Source organism: Gymnodraco acuticeps, unplaced genomic scaffold, assembly GCF_902827175.1.
Source record: "Gymnodraco acuticeps unplaced genomic scaffold, fGymAcu1.1, whole genome shotgun sequence".
In the NCBI taxonomy this organism is placed as follows: Eukaryota; Metazoa; Chordata; class Actinopteri; order Perciformes; family Bathydraconidae; genus Gymnodraco; species Gymnodraco acuticeps.
In genome coordinates, this window is record NW_022990908.1 from 438,953 (window position 1) to 457,225 (window position 18,273).

Consider the following 18,273-nt stretch of genomic DNA (forward strand, 5'->3'; position numbering starts at 1 on the left):
GAATATACGGTACGGTATTTGTTAGTCTTAATAAAAACATCAAGCTAAAAGTCCCACACACACGCAGCTAATAAACACACACTACAGGAAATTGTAATGCTATAGTTGCAGATGGGTTCTGCATGTGTTATCTATATACTGTAAGCTTGCACTTCTTTTTGAATATAAATGTTTAATATTGAAATGCAGTTGTCTGTGTTTAACAAAAACAATTAGCGGTGGCATACAGCCTTATATATCACAGACAATAGACAGAGCAGTATTTAATTTGACTAAATCTCATTATACTTTTAAATCCTTTTCTGAAGCCCAAATTAGCATGAAAATGCCTCCTGGTTCACTGCTGCCAATTTTATCTCGTCATACTTCTGTAGTTCTAACAAGAGCCAATAATACGAAGCGTATCTAACAAGTCTAGACTACAGCTTGTGCAAAGACACTTATTAGTGTAAGGGGAAATTCTGCAGCAATGGAGAGTCAGGACTCAGAGAGACACGAGGAGAGTTGGAGCTTTGATGTCAAACACTGATGTTTATTACAAGTATCGGCCGGAGAAATTCACATCACAAGTCACAGCAGCCAGAGATTCTGACTGCACTGGTGGGTTGCCATGTCAAATCTGAATACCCATTCTCTCGATAGACCTTTTAACTAGCTTACAGAGAGTTAATCCACATATTGGGGGGCTGACGTAAACATTCTGGGAACACTTGGAGATAGCCCCCACATCTGGAAACACTGGACACCTGTCTGTGGTGCTTAGAAGCCAGCGTTCTCACAGTCATAAAACCCTCTGTGCCCGATAGTTGACCTGGTAATACACGTTTCAGAGTGGCCTTTTATTGTGGCCAGCCTAAAGCTACGTCCACACAGCAGCTTTTCAACAATCTTGAAAATCTTGGAGCTGGGCGTGTCTGAAAGCTTGGGGATTTTTTGCGAGCAACGCGACCAACAACCAATCACATGAATCTCCCGCCCCCGACATACAAAGCAAAAAACCCAGAGCAATATATATATATATATATATATATATATAAACTCCCCAAACAGGCGAAAACCTACCAGTTTCACCCACTGTCTCTGCCACCTCCCTCCATGCCTGGTTCTTCCGTTTGTATCCCGTTAATAGTTCTGGTCGTAAAGAACCGGGTGATTTGCTACCGTAATTTCTCGTTTGGAATATGAGGAAATGAACTGCGGTCTGGTTCTCCCTGCTTACACGTGGTTTGATTGGCTGGCGCTTCTACTGTCAGATTTGCATAAACGTGATTTGATTGGCTGATGCTTCCAGCTCAGCTTCAAAAGTTGAACATTGCTCAACTTTTGAATCCTGGAAATCCTGGAAATCTTCGCTTCGCTCCTCCACAATTCAGTTCGGCGAAAAGCGAGGCAAAGTGACGTCATCCCCATTCAAAGTCAATGGGCAGAGAAGCGTTGGAAGCGGTGGAAGATTCGTCTAAAGCTGCTGTGTGGACGTACCGTAAGGCACACCTGTGCAATAATCATGCTGTCTAATCAGCATCTTGATATGCCACACCTGTGAGGTGGGATGGATTATCTCGGCAAAGGAGAAGTGCTCACTATCACACATTTTTTCAGATTTGTGAACAATATTTGAGAGAAATGGTTATTTTGTGTATATAGAAAATGTTTTAGATCTTTGAGTTCATCTCATGAAAAATGGGAGCAAAAACAAAAGTGTTGCATTTATATTTTTGTTCAGTGTATCAACAATAGCTGACGCCTCCCATTCCTTAAGACAGATAACAGACTCAGGGTTGGTCGTAAACGTCCCCACACAGAAAAGGTTAAGGAGTAAGACAAAATTAATCCCTAACAATTAGTGTTGAAAACTGTGTTCCAAATAATAGAGCTGCTAAACCAACCTGTTGCTGAGCGAACTACTGCAGCTAGAATCCATTATCTGTGTGTTTTCCATATTTTATAGCAGCAAGGCACTGATCTCGTTTTATTGTGCCATCATTTATGAGAAATTCACAGACGAGAATCAGAAAACGTTATTGTAAGAACACGGAATAAGACATAATATTTTAATGAGGGAACACCGTGTTCACTAGATTTACTCTGATGGTGTTTTTAAAGTCTGATATGGTATGTGAAATATTTGTACCTGTTCATTGGGAAAAGACACATTTTCAGTGATCTTATTTAATTTAATACACACAGTAAAAGGATAATACGCACATTAGAGTTGAGACTATTAATTCATAACTATTAAAATAACTATTTTTCTAATCCATCAAGTAGTAGCTTAAAATGTTATCCAAGCGTCTCAGTTATTTTGATTTTACTGCTTTTCTTTGACTTATGTGATCCCAAACGAAATACTATGTTTGTTTCAAGGTATTGGTCATCACCATTAAGAATGTGTGTGTTCATTTTCACCATGTTCTGATACTGTAAAGGCCAAACATCGAATAAATAAGTCTGAACAAAAAACAGCAATAGAAAATGAATTAATATAACTGGATTGCTAGTTGCATTCTAAATGAGAACAAACCATCTATAGCAGATTGATCTTGTTGCATGAATGGTAATATGTAGAAGGTCAAGAGTTTCCCCGTGAGAGAGCATTTTTAAAGGATGTTTTTTATCAAATTGCAGTGTAAGCAAAAGAGCTTCAAAGTTTACTGCATCCTCACAGCACTGCATGGTATCATCCTGTTTTAGTTTTGTTATTCTTTTTGCATAATAACAACACACCTGCACCAGAAGTGTTGATTAAGTGCCTAACATGGCTAGTGAATGTGACCCATCCACTCCAAAAGCTGTCACCCACCAGAGTTATCCTGCTGAAAACTCCTCAGGAGCTGCTGATGAAGTGCTCAATAAGCTAATGCTATCTGGCAACCAATATAACACCAGGTTCCTGTGGAGTTTTTTGGCTGCTAAACATTTTATGGAAAATGGGATACAAATAAAGCCTTTTTAGTGAGCTGAAGGTCACATGGTTGCAAAGAGATCATATTTGGACATTGTTCCAAAGGGCAAAGTGGTCTACCAACTTTATTTTAACATCTAGGAAGCTAGCGAACAATCAACACAAATAAGGTATTACCTTTTCTAATTGACGATAACCTTTGGCAAAGATTAAATGTTATATTTTAGCTGAGTCATTTCAGGAAGACGACCTTAGCTACTGTCAAATGTAAAAGCAAGTGTTTTTTAGGCTGAAAATATTGCCAGTGAAAGTCAGGTCACATTAAGTGCCGTTCCATTACCTTAGCACCTCACAACACCTGGCTGCTCTCTCCGGAGAGAGGGTCATCTTGAAGTCCTTTCCACAAAAGCATTTTGCAAATTATGCTCTTTAAGGATTTTACACAGTGTATTGTGTTTTATTACCATTATGTTGTACAGAATTCTGTGGATATTTAAACACTTGTTCCCTGGGTGAGCACATTATGAGTGTGCTACAGGCTATTTGCATATTTACGGAGGGCACATTTATGCTTGGCCGTGACCTTCTTCTGGCAACGTTAGCACTTTGTTCAGTGAATGACATGTGTTAAAATGTTTTGGGAAGATTTAAAGAGAGGCAATATGTGAAATATGAAATTTGTAACAGGACACATGAAGCCAAGAACAAGATGCCAAAAAATGTTTCTACCTGTTTAGGATACATATTAAAACATAAATTGAGTGTTTGGTTAGTTTCAGATCGTCCATAAAAAATAAAACTGATATAAAACTCGTAAAAAAAAGCTGATTCCGGAAAAACTGTAAGTATTCTACTACTACTACTACTACTACTCTATAGTAAAAAACTCATACACGCGCACACACACACACACACACACACACACACACACACACACACACACACACACACACACACACACACACCACCCTCACCATATTGTTGCTGGGAGAAGTTATGCAGAAACATATGGTCTTACTTTCTTCTTGTCATCTTTCAACAGGGAGCTGTCATACTTTTGACAACACATATTCTCGATTTTATACACACATATACACGCACAGAAGCACACATGAATCAGCCTCTGGTTAGACTTCAGGCGCTGTCATGACACTCGCAGCTGATGTCCGTTCCACTCCACTGGTCTCACGACTTTTGAGGAAAAAATAAAATGCCTGTCTGCCTTTTACACACACACACACACACACACACACACACACACACACACACACACACACACACACACACACACACACACACACACACACACACACACACACACACACACACACACACACACACACACACACACACACACACACACACACACACAAGGCTGCTACACTCTTCCATCATGTCATTGTTCTTTCTGACCTTCTGCCTTCCCTTTTATTTTATTTATCTCTTATTTTCTCATCTTCATTTTTCATTGTTGATTCTCTTATAAACACTAAAATCATGATTGGACATTTATCAAATTACATGTTGTGCTTTTCTTTTCTTTGTAAATGACTAAAGCCGAACTTTGGAAACTTCTATCATTAAAGCCATAAATGTAACTTGGTTTAAAGCCGGCTGTTTTCTAAGCACCAGAGGTCTGCTGTACGGTGATGTGGGGATAATGCGGTCCCTCTTTACACACGGTCATTTCATAATGCGTTGAGCAGATTATATGGATGTGGATTATCCATTTAGTGTAGAAAGGCACCCATACATTATCCACTTCAAAATACATCCAAGACACATTAGGAAGAGATCTGATAGCCACAAGAGGTTATTCAAATGTAAATGGTGGTTTCTTTAAATGCCACATATTAAAACCTGAGATTCATGGATGATTTTAGATTAACATGAATTATGACGCTTGCCCATTTCAGGGACATTGTTGCTGTTGAGTCCACATTTAGCATAAACACTGTTACTGCAAAGAACATTTATTTATTAACATGGTAAAAGGAATATTTTAATTGGGTTTTCACTTTACCCCATTGGCAGCCTTAAATATGTTTTCACATAAAGGACTTAAGACATTTATATCTTTTTTCTTTTTTCTATATAAAGAACTGCATTTATTTTTCTCTCATCAATTTGTTTACACAGACTTGCAGCTGAGCAGAGAGTTGATCTTTCTTCTCTCTGAAGGGTCTTGTTTGATAAGGCCACTTATATGACCTTTCACTACTTCCTTTCATAACTCATCATAACTCCTTTTCTCTCCCTCCTGCAGGCTGCCGTACGCCGGCTACTTTGGAGGAGTTTCAGGACTCAGTAAAAAACAGTTTCTGAAGATAAACGGCTTCCCCAACGAGTACTGGGGCTGGGGGGGGGAGGACGACGACATCTACAACAGGTGAGAGTGGAGGCATGAAGCATGAGCTGCTGAATCTGCCACTTGATTTCTTCACTAATACGATTTAGCCTCATTCGACCTAATAGATTCCTTTTTAATTTGCCAAATAGTTCAATAAAAGTTCAACTTCACTAACAGCAAGATGCCATCTGTCTGGGTTATCTTATAATAGGGTGTCCGCGGGGTCTTAAAAAGTATTAAAAGTTGATAAATAAATGTAGCGAAAATTAAGGCTATTAAAAAGTATTAAACGGCGTTTTCCAAGGTATTACATTTTGTAGCTAGTTTTCAATAAGTATATAAATTGTCCAAAGAGGTTGTATTCTACAGTCTGCCTGAATGTAATCATTGCGTAGGTGTGTAGTGTGATTCTGTGTAGTTTATTTATGGCATCCCGTTGGATTTGACGTCATCTGAACAGGACGTCGCACGCTCACTGCTTGATAGCGCACGAAGGTCCGTTTACGCCGGTTGTTAAACTACATTGTTAAGGGGAAATGCAAGTTTGCATCCAAATGGTTGGAAGATAAAGAGGAAGGACAATCAATATATATAGTAAATGTGAGGTAAAGTGTGTCGCCAATGTAACCGGCTAAAACTTGAAGTGGCGATGAGGTCTTAAAATGTATGGGAAGGGTCTTAAAAAAGGTCTTAAAAGGTATTACATTTGACTTCAGGATTCCTGCATATACCCTGTATAAGCTCCCTGTCAGACCGTCACACACACTCACACACATGCAAGTGATCTCATATGCACATTATTTCAGCCTCCACTGGCAGTGAAATCAAGTCTCTGGACTGAAGTGACAGGGAAGTTCTTGGTGGAGTGGATGATTTATAGTAATCGTTCACCGAAGGAGAATTATTAGCAAATAAATTAACCTTTTGAATCGCTTCAGTCAGCATGCTGAAGTTCACTAATAATATTACTGTTGAAATGTGCAGAAATCTAATCTGATAGAGGATTTCAGTTTGACAGGATGACGGAAAGGTGACTAAAGACTGCTTAAAATAACCATTTACAGCACCATTAGTTTAACTTATCGTCTATTCAGACGGTTGTTTGGACTGAAAACTGTTGAATTACCGGTGAACTGATGATCTGACTATTAATCAAATCAAAATACAGAGTCACGCATCTTTGCTTGTCAGTACAGAAGAGAAAATAATAGGGATGCTCCGATCGCCAATTTCGGGACCGATCGCCCGAATCAGTATCGGCCGATATCGATCGAGTGGGCGGGGCCTAAATGGAAGATTTAAACATCACTTTAAATCTTCCATTTAAAGTGATGTTTAAAACTCAGTTAATGGGGCTCATTCACTGGAGCTTCCACACACAACAATCAACTTAATTATTACATTCAAATGATGTACATTATTCAAGTTTACATTCACTTTGGAGAATAACACGGGAGAAATGAGCGGAAGCGCTCTCTTTTCCTCTCTCCCTATCTCTCTCCACCTCTCTCCCCCTCTCTCTCTCCCTCCTGACAGCCTGTCAGTATCTCATGCAGCTCACTGATCCAGTAATGAGTGACCCGACAGTGAAGAATAAATATATTTATAATAACTAGTTTAGCTTGTTCCAGAGGTAGATAAAATAGCTAAGTGTGTTAGGTCTAACTCTTGTGTGTTTCGTTCCGCTTACCTGTCCGGCGGGCGGAGTTGCAGGATTTCTGCTTCACACACGTTGCATACCGCTATTTTACTGTCTTTTTCGGACACCTTCAAATAATGCCAGACCGGTGAAGCCATTTTGGCGAGCTTGTTTTGCCGCACACAGAGAAAAGTGTCATGTATTTTACGTCAGGCGTTCGGCTCTCGCGATCGGCATGTTTAGAGAGCACCGATCGATCGATAGAGAGTGAGTATCGGCCGATCTCGATCGGTGACCGATCGATCGGAGCGTCCCTAGAAATAATGCATTCATTAAAATATTAAGCATATGACTAATAATACAAAATAAATTGCACCTTAATCACAGTAAGGCAAGGCAAGTGTATACACCTTTCAACATAAGGACATTTAGAGTGCTTTAAGGTAGACGTTTTTCATATTTCCCCAAAACTGCTGTGTTTCACGTGATCTCTGCCAGTCCATTTAATGTGATATAAATGCCCGCTTCAGATTGCTGAACGACTGAAACATCAACACAAGATTTTCAAAAATTGCAAGCTGTAACGTCAGATTTTCTTCTAGAGAACATTAATTTTAGTCACACAGATACATTTGCATTCAGAGGATCCATCTTTGCGTACACTAATTATAAACACTCACACACACTCTCACACAGCAGGACTGTTCTTCACAGACCAGACAGACACACTCCATCTTTATTGTCTCCTTTCTTCACTGTCGGTTTTTCTCTCACTGTTGTCCGCTGTCACTCTCACCACTGTGAGGCTTCATCTTTGTCCTCTGTTACTAGCATTATAAGAAAACCTGAAACAAAGAAGCATTTGGAAATGGTTTTTGTAGAATGGAGTGTGTCATTCAGTAGACGCGCTTCTCAGAAGATTACAGTCTGTTGTCAGAGTCTGGCAAGATGTGATAATAAAAGAAGATTGTATGTGTGATTAACTGAATGGCTTTACGTGGGATTGTGTGTGTGGTGTGTTGTGGTGTGTATGTGGGTGTGTGATGTGTGTGTGTGTGTGTGTGTGTGTGTGTGTGTGTGTGTGTGTGTGTGTGTGTGTGTGTTGTGTGTGTGTGTGGTGTGTGTGTGTGTGTGTGTGTGTGTTGTGTGTGTGTGTGGTGTGTGTGTGTGTGTGTGTGTGTGTGTGTGTGTGTGTGTGTGTGCAATTACATGCCTAATGATGACAGATAAAGTGAGACCTCTAACTTTTTATTGGGTGATAGCTGAAGTAGGTCATCAGATGCCGTAGATTTCCCTCGAGATGTTTTCTGCAATCAAGCTGCGCTATTTAAACTGCTATGAAAAGTGACGTGACGTGCAGAATTATAATTAAAATTCCACTTTTAAGACATTTACTTTTACAATTCAAATTAACTTGACTTGTTTACCAACATATATATTGAAAATGTCACCCTTACGTCCCCTACACACAGCGGCGTGCGTTGACGCTTGCCGGCGGGCATGTCTGAAGCTAGACCAACAACCAATCACCTGAATCTCCCGCCCCGGACACACAAGCAGCGGTTTGATTGGCTAGAGCTTGTACTGGCATATGATTCGATTGGCTGATGCTTTCGTCGAAGCTTCAAAAGTAGAACGTTGCTCTACTTTTGAAGCGAGCAACGCTTTGCTCCCACAATGCAGTTCGGCAAAGCGTAACGTCACCCCATTCAAAGTGAATGGGCAGAAGCTTCAACGCACGCCGCCGTGTGTAGGGGCCGTTAGAAAGACAACAGACAATCATCCAGTCATTTTCTTTTGAATCAACAAGCAAATATGTTTTTGAAGCTTTTCCTTCTGGTATAGTTGTTTTTTACTGAAAATGGGACCATGTGATATTACAACGTTTGCTGAACAGTGGAAACTCTGGCTACACGAGGCAGTTACAGGATAATGGCTAATTGAATTTCCTTTCATTTTCCAAGAGCGTGTGGGGTTAGTTGCTTTAATGATGTCAGTGGGGCGTCCTGGTGGCGTAAGATTCCATCCATATAACCACTACAGTGTCCCTCTCCTTTATCTTCTCAGCTCTTCATTAGAAACCAAAAGTCTTTCAACTATGATGTACTTATTTTTCGATTGAGTGTGACTAAAACTTTCCGAATATATCATTATCTCGGATTGTCCATCACAAAAAACATCCCTTATAGTGCTTTATAGATGTGTCTGAGTGTTTGATCCTTCTGTGTATCTGGTTTCAGCCGTGGCCAAAACTCCAGTGGTGCAAAAACTGAAACACATAATGTGATATATTGAGTTATAAGAAGACTGTGAATCTAATGCCAGTTATAATAGAAACAGGATTGACTCCACACTAACAATAAGGTTACCCTCAGTTCTCTCCACTTTCTATCCTTGTTTTTTATTACAAACTGAGGTCCTGAAAATCCCTAAGTCAATCTCATAATAAATTAATGGATAAAAACAACAACATTGGCAGAAACAAGCGCATAAAGTTGAGCATGGATGTTTTTTTTTTCTTTACTCTTAGACTCACACACCCCCCTCCCACCATCCACCCTCGGTTTTCAGGGCTGGCTTGTTTATAAGCCTTTCACAGAGCAATCTGAAGGGAAATGCCCTTGAAAACACACTTTGACAAGCTGTTGGAAGAGGACATTGTGTGTAAAGGGTTGTGTGTGGATGTAACTGAGGCTAGACAAGCAAGCAGAATAGTCTCCTCTCAGACTGCCAGAAGATTGGGATGTGTGGAGACGGGTGGTGATGTCATCAAAGTGCCCCAACGGACCTCAGGCTGCTGACCTGACCTGCTACAATCACGTCATAGTTTTAATGTGTCCAATACTACTGTCATTAGTGCTAATTAGCAAATGCTAGCTTTCTTTTAAGTACTTTCTTTTACATTTCAAGCATAACTTTTTTTTTGTGATCTGTCTACAGTTGAAAAGGTTTTAACAATGAGAGCTGTAGTGGCGTGCAGAGGAGAGGACGTAGTCTCCAGCTGAGCGCGCTAACAGGCCGGCTCAGTCTCTCAGGACTCTTTGAAACAACTCGACCAGGGGAAGATACAGGGATAGAGAGATACGAGTATAGCTATATATAACAGAGAGCCTGTGAAGTCTGCCCATTTTGTTTTCTCTGGCTTTAAAAGGGAGCAAAGTTCACAGGTTTGAAACATGCAAGCAGTCTGGTGTCTAGTTGAAGAGTTCTTGAACGTGACACCAAATCTCCACCTGCTCTCTCTTTGAAAGCTGCTCTGGAGAAAAAGTCAACTAAATGACTGTAAATTGCTCTTTTACCTTCTTCTTCAGCTTCCCTTTCTCACCCTATTTTCCCTCTTCTCTGCCCCTCTACCTGCACATCCCTTTGTATATCTCTATCTCTTGCTTCACCCCCAGCTATTTCCCTTTTTGCTGGTTTTGATGCCACAGACCATGGCACGGCCACTGCCTGAAATGGCTCCTGCGTCAGTGCTTCTCAAAGTGTGGTCCGCGGACCACTGGTGGTCCGTGACCGCCCCCTAGTGGTCCGTGAGTATATTGGTAAAATTTCACATTTGAAATACATTTATTAATTTAAATTTTCCGCACTCTCGCGGGAATATCTCCACAATGGAGCAAGGTTAAGTTTAATTTTCGATTGCATGATATAGCCCAGCGCAACACCTTCATCACACATGTTGCCACTTGTTTGTACCATTTTCAGGCGATTTGTAATCTGTTCTAGAAAAATTGTGTTTTTTTTATATTTGTGGAGTTAGGTGGTCCGCGACTGTTTTTTTATTGTTTAAGTGGTCCTTGGTATGAAAACGTTTGAGAAACACTGTGCTAGATGAATGCCTCCCCGAGGGAACTTTCTGTCTATGCTGCTCAGTGTGGCCTGAGCCCGTGGCGAAGAGGACACATGCCACTTACACAATTGCCAGCGCCACTTTAACCCACTCCCACCACTGTCTAAAAACACTGTTGGATATTAAAAAGAGAGAGGAGCAGAAAGGGGAAGGGGTTACTTGCAGCAGTCGCCTTGGGCAGAAACTGTACCTGTCCCAGGGGCTTCCATAGCAGACCAGACTTCAACACAAACACTCCGCACAACCGCAAGTGTTTCTGGGAAGCCTTGACAATGCTGTTAGAGTCAGGATATTTCTGGCTTGACACGTAGAGGATACTGAGTCTTTGATGAGTTAAATCGTACCTTCTGTTTGAGGAGGTCTCCACCCTCGGGTCATTTCAGAAAACACTGTGGAAAGTCTCAAATCCCTTGTTAGATCTTTCTTTCTCCTTTTTTTCTGGATGGCTACGCTTGCCTCACCATCAATCATATTGTATTTTCATATTTCTATGTGTGTGTTTCTCTCTCCACTTCATTTATATATTTTTTAAAGAGCTCTATTAGGCCCTTTTTAAAGAGACAAATGCAAGACACGATGGAAAAACTAGGGCGGATCAATATAAGTATTGAGTCCCAACTTATATATTTTTGAATTAATTGAGGCCAATTGTGTTTTCTAACATTTGGTCACACTACATGTGTTACTCAATCAATCAATCAATCAATGTTTATTTATATAGCCCAATATCACAAATGTTACATTTGTCTCAGTGGACTTTACAGTTTGTACAAAATATCAGTATGACAATACGACACCCTCTATCCTTAGACCCTCACATCGTACAAGGAAAAACTTCCGGAGAAAACCCACAGTTTAAAGGGAAAAATGGGAGAAACCTCAGGGAGAGCAACAGAGGAGGGATCCCTCTCCCAGGACAGACAGACGTGCAATAGATGCCGTGTGTAAATTGAAAAGATAATACATTTGCAACATAGGTAGTCCAAATGTTTGGAAATGCATGTGTGTATAATAGGAAGATGAATCCACGAGGATATCCATCCAGGACCTATGATCCAGGACCACAGCAACGACTCAAGATCCAGGGCTCGCGATCCAGGACAGAGGAGCGCAGGATCATCCATGACTCCGGATCCCGGCGTATATAGACACCAAAAAGAAAGACATTTGGGGAAGCTGGGTTAATCTGTTACTGATGAATATCGATACTGAACAAAAGCTCTGTGGGATCTATTCCAATGGCTCCCAATGATCTGAAGTGTTTCCTTTCAATCTATTTCCTCCAGTAGTAGGGGCAAGATCTTTTTCGAGTTCAAAACCACTACTACTATTTCATCCTCTCATGCTCCCTCTTTGTGGGAATGTATCAGAGGGCACAATAATGAGGGATGCACTAATAGAAACATCAAGTACAGCGAGGCAAGGGGAGGCTTGGAAAGGTGGAAGGTGCTCAGGAAGAAAATGAGAAACAAGTGGAGAGGGAGAAAGAAGAAAGAGGGAGGGAAAGGGTGAGAGAAATGAAGCATTGAGCTGCAGGTAGGGACCGGAAAAACCGCCACAGTCAGCAGCTGCTGGGACAGGAAACCCACATGTTAGGAAGCGCTGCCAGAAACTGACCCAAAGTCATCATATTCAGCTTTTTCCTGCAGAAAATGAAGCCTACCTGTGAATATTTGTATAATGTGACTGTCAGTGAGTGGAAACTGCTGCAGATTCATATGGATTGTTCAGGGATCTTTTAAGGATCTAATTCTTGAAAAAAAAGGAACAACAGATTTGTTTTCCTTCCTATTGAAATATATTTGCCCTTGAAATATATATATTTTTCTTTACAGTGGTTTTCTTGAGCATTCAGATTGACTGATTAGTCTTCCTTGCTCATGTCTCATGATTTTCAGATATTATCTTTTATTTCAGTGTAATTGAACAACCCTTTTTTATTAAAAGCACGCATCAGTCTGTGTTTAGAGAAACAGACGACAGGCCATTTGAACGTGTATTGCTCTGTTTAGCACCCAGATGTGTTCCTGCTGCGATAGAGATCTTCTCTCCTGCTCACACCCACACACCTTACTTTCTATTACTTTCTCTCTGCTGTGCATAGCTTCTTCACACACTACCACCACCGTCATCATCACCACCACCCACTCCTCCTCCTACTCCTCCTCTTCTTTCTCTCCCATCTAATTTCTCAGACTTAGCTCCCATTCCTCCTCCACTCCAGTGCTCTAATGCAATTAACTCCACTGGTGGGAATAAAAGAGGAGAGCTGGAGAAATGCCTGATTAATCCGATCCAGTAAGTCTATTGTGTGTGTGTGTGTGTGTGTGTGTGTGTGTGTGTGTGTGTGTGTGTGTGTGTGTGTGTGTGTGTGTGTGTGTGTGTGTGTGTGTGTGTGTGTGGTGTGTGTGTGTGTGTGTGTGTGTGTGTGTGTGTGTGTGTGTGTGTGTGTGGTGTGTGTGTGTGTGTGTGTGTGTGTGTGTGTGTGTGTGTGTGTGTGTGTGTGTGTGTGTGTGTGTGTGTGTGTGTGTGTGTGTGTGCGTGCGTGTAGTATTACAGACCATAGCAGTTTGGACACTGGTCTGGATACACACGCACACACACACAATTCTCAGAATCAGGCGTCTAATGCAACTTTTCATGGTATATCCTATTAATGGTGAGATAGGAGGCTGAAGTTCTGGACAGCTGGCAGCTTTAATGGACAAGTTGCCTATTTTATTTAAGTAGACAATACGTTCAATACCAAGTCTTTGTGGAGCCTTTCAGAACAAAATAGCCTTATATAAGCCTTAAAGATATCTCCCTGCAGCAGAAGTATGAAATGTTTGGTTTGCAATATCTATTGGACACCTATCGTATACAGTGTAAACACCAACCTTTAAAGAGAAGACTGACATCTTCTATCTGTTTTAAAGAGGTAATTGCTGGATTGAATTACATTGAAAGGCTTTTGCCTAAATGATAACACTTTCACTTTCTTTCAGTCTTCACAGAAAGATGCATTATGGATGGGTAAATGAGCATTATCTTTCAAATCCAGCATCCACCATAATCATGGTATTATGGTCCCATTCAGCGTAGAATGTGTTTGCCTGATATGTAGATATAAATATATATATAAGCAAGTAGCATGGATCTGTTATCCTGACCAAGAAAATCAGGGTAGTTAACTTCTGTCTAAATGTTATTTTACCCTACTGCTCCAAGTGGTATTGACTTGATTCTCAAAAAAACAGTTTTGCTTGAGGGTACCCCAAAGTAACACATTTCACAGCAGCCACCCACCCGCTGTGTTTCAGTGGAGGTGGCTGTCTTATGTGTCGGCTCGGGATTATATACATCACACTGGGGAACACTAAAGCTTTCCATCCTGCAGCTCCGCTGTATCCTCAGTGTCCCGTCCCTTACATAATGTTCACACTGCGATGTCACGCCTGTCAGAGGAGGGGGAAATAATGACTGCACTGATGTGTTGTTGAGAGTGTGTGTAAGCAAGTGTGTGTTGGTGCTCCAGCTATATTTTAGTTTTGGTCAAGGACAACATTCTTTGCTGTCTACAGGAATAAAGAGAAGCCAGTTGATTGGTTACTTCACAGCTCATTACAACACACATATGCATAGACAAAAGCACACCTACAAGGTCACAGCCACAGTGGATGTTTATTTTAGACAGTTTTCGTCTGGTTTCAAAGTGTCCCTCTGAAACCTTATTAGACCTAAAACCCTGAGCTTCATTTATCAAACAATATGTGAGTGTATTAGAGCATGTGCATGTGTGGAATAATAACAGCTTTTTTTGTGTGTGTGTTTCTTTTTGTGTACAAGAAACTTGGACTTGCCTGTAATCATCATGACAAGTGTCGTATTGACACATGACGAGATGGAGAGACAGCCCACCCTCAGGGAGGGTTTAATGAGACTTTCAAAATGCATTTTTTGAATGCAGGCAGAGATGCAGTAGTAAGGATACAGATTTTGTAGAAGCTCTGATTATGTTTTACATAAGCAAACACACTCTGATCAAGATATGTTTGAGAAGACCGAAGACTGCTTCCATTTCCTCACCAATATTTTATTAAACACCAATATTTGACAACACTGGGATGCTTGAAGTGTTACAATCTAGATGACCATCCCTTCAGAAGCTTGAGCTTTTCAAACACTAAAATGTGGTCACACAGACTTGAAAGTGCTTTAATCCTTCACTACACAGATTATTGATTCATTAATGAGCACATTTGATCTTCCAGTTAAAACAAACACGTTCTAAAAGGTGTGTTTTGGCTCAGAACTTCAAATGAAGTCAATTCATGACAACTTCTTGCAGACAACCACAACACATGCACACAAGTGGATACTTAACCATCACAGGCGACCAAATTAAATGTAATGTAGGACTTCATTTGCAGGTCTTTCTCTTGTGATGATCTAAATCCTACTTCTTACACCACAGCAAAAGTCTCATCGAAAGTCAAAACACAGCAAACCTCAAATGGTTCAAACTAAGCAAAGAAGATTGCTGATGTGCTCAAAGTAGCTTTAATTAAATTTGTTATTTTGAGTTCATACTGAATCTGATGAAGACGGACGGATTCAAATTTCTAGCTGATATCACCAGAGTCAAGCCTCACACTCTGCAGGGCAACGGCACAAAGAAGATTATTATAAAGATGCAGAACTGTGCATAATGCATAACTAAGCTCACTGCACTAAAAAGCTGAGGAAGTGAAGGAGAGGGCTGGCTAGCTCACTCTGGCTCACATTATTTGCACCATAATAAATCTCTAAATTATGCAAATGCATGCTTGCTTTCATGTGCACGCGCAGACACACCGACAAAAGGCAGCCTTCTATGCATGTGTCAAGTCAGCAAAGTCACTGGAACATGAGAGAGGGAGGGAAGATGTGTTATTTAGTTTTCAAATGCATTTATTTATGGGAGGGTTGTTTTTATGCAGTTTTGGTTTTGCTTGATGTGCTTTTGATAGCACATGGCTACATTCTGGATTATTTACATTTCACTGGTTTGTATAGCAGAAGAGAGGAGGGATAAAAGGAGGAGGATGAAGAGGTGGAGGAAGGTTAAAAGAAAAAAGCTTTGACTAAGGAGAGAGATAGAAAGAACAGAGGAGAGGAGGAAGAAGCAAACAAATAAGCTGAAAAGGAAAATGTTTGTAAGAAAAGACATACAGTGCTGAGAAATATTTAAATAGTGTTCAATGTTTTATAATAATTAAACCAAAAACGATTTATAGCATATTGTGTTGACAATTAATATAGGCCAACAAACATGCTTATCTACATACTGTATAGCTAAATATAGACACGTACGCACAAGAGGATACAGATGTGCACCAGCACACACAAACACAATACCTGAATCCATGTACTTACACATGCAAGTATTCATATTAGCCTAAATAGCAACACAGTCTCACTGCATTTTGTGTTATAGTCACGAAATTAATCTATTGATTCGTGTTCACCAACACGATTTTCGCATTTTTTTCGTATCACACTGAACGATTTCAAAAGCAATGTAAATAATAACAAATTTGAAGGAAAAAGAGATTTAAAAAATACAGATTTCAGTATTCTGACACAGAACGATTTTAGAAGCAATGTATTTATATGTGTGTTTCGTGCCTGCAACAAATAATAACAAATTAGAAGGACATTTTTTGTTTTTTTAGGTTAGGCTCTGAGCCCCATTTATTTTCCTCACTGATGGCAAAAAAACTCAGACATTATACAATTTTAAATAAAAGGGTTAGGCTTAGGGTAAGAACATGTTTTTATGAACCACACAGCTTCTGGTCTTCCAAGACCCGACCGGACAAAAAGACGTGGTGCAGGCACGAAACATACTACCAATAGAAATACATTGCTTTTAAAATCGTTCTGTGTGACACGAAAAAAATGCAAAAATCGTGTTGGTGAACACGAATCAATAGATTAAATTAATTTCGTGACTATAACACAAAATGCCGTGAGACTGGGTTACTTGGCTAAGCTAAACATAAAGCAAGGGGAAACTAGCTAGCCTTGCTCTCTCAAAAGTAAAACAATGCTAAAGCTAAGTGATTGTATAAATAGCATAACATTTTGCAAAATAGATTTACATGAGAAGATTGACACAAAGTTCATGTTTTGTACAATATGTTGTAGCTAGTGCTAGCTGTCTGTTAGCGCAGTGTAGCAACGAGTCTCGAAGCTAACTTGCTATAGCTTCTGTACAAATTTCAAAAACATGTCGACCAACCCCTCTGAAGCTCAAATTCAGATTACTATCCTGAGAAGGGCAATTGAGCTTACACGGTCCATTACTTGTATCCTCACGTTTGAACCATGCTACTGCTAATAAATGCTAAATCTTTGACCTTCTATTAGCCTAAAATACCAGCTATTACCTTCAGGACGCTTAAACATTTGCCCAAAAAAAGAGAGAAGTGGAGATAGGAGAGGAAATGAAAGAAGAGAATATAAAGAAATTATGAAAAAGGAGAGACAGATAGAAAAGGTGGTGGTAAATAATTCAAAAAAGGAGAAGCGATAAGATGGCTGAAGAGGGAGGAAGCGAGGAGTTTTGAAACAAGAGGAGGCTTTGTCAGTGTTGAATAGACGGGCAGTTGTTGAGGAGCAATATCAGGCATGGATGCTTTTTCAGACAGAGAGATTACTAAACGAATCAGAGCATTGCAACAAATACAAATTCTGTACACACATGCACTCTCCTTTATATCATTGCAGGTATGAATGCCTCTGTTAACCCCTGGGTTTAACTCAGGCTTTATGTGGAACAGATCTGTTGTTCAAGCCCATACTCCATTTGTTGTAGCATTAGATATAAATCTCTGTGCAGATTTGCCCTTGTATTGCATCTTAGTGGTAGTACAACTTTGCAGCTGTTGTCTGAGTTGTGATGTTATGCTTTGTTTGAACTGAAACACACTGCAAATCCCCAGCTGGTGTCCGCCTCTGAACTTGAGCAATGTGTTTCTTAATGAGTCTCTGATCATAGTTCTTTCTCCCTTTTTATTTTATTTGTTTTCAGTAAGAGCCATGAGGGGTCTCGGGTTCTTTGTGCATTTTTACGAGGTATTGTTTATAGTTGTTCTGTTTTTGGGGGCATTTCGGATATGCACTCTTTAGGGCAAATGCAATCATAAGAAGGAATGCAATATTGCTAGACCATTAGCAGCTGCAGGAAAATACATATTATTTGGTGTTATTAGCGACATACCCTGAATCCGTGCAGGTATAAAAACGCAGATTTAAAGGCAACACCTTCAGAATCCAGCCGTGATTTGCAGATGTTTTCATGTGTTGGACTACTGGTTGGATAACAAGCTATTTAAAGACATCATATTGGGCTTTTTATTTTTGTAACAGTGAATGTCTTGAATTTGTCTGTTTTCTGATCACCAAAGGATTTATAAATGAATAAAAAGATTATTGCCATACATGTATGAATTGCTAATGAAAATAAATGATTGTTGCAGTCCTATCACTTGTTCTATCATGATGGC

At 40.1% G+C, this 18,273-nt stretch overlaps 1 protein-coding gene across 2 annotated transcripts in view; it reads left to right on the forward strand.

The window, feature by feature from the left end:
* The window catches only part of b4galt2 (UDP-Gal:betaGlcNAc beta 1,4- galactosyltransferase, polypeptide 2), a 164,237-nt gene that overhangs the window by 130,885 nt on the left and 15,079 nt on the right, over positions 1-18,273 (forward strand). Inside the window, exon 6 of one of the 2 annotated variants that reach the window (XM_034233876.1) lies at positions 5,169-5,239. In XM_034233876.1, coding sequence (XP_034089767.1) covers positions 5,169-5,239 — 71 coding nt within the window. Of the gene's footprint in view, positions 1-5,168; positions 5,292-18,273 lie in introns of both variants that reach the window. The other variant, XM_034233877.1, reaches the window with a different exon arrangement.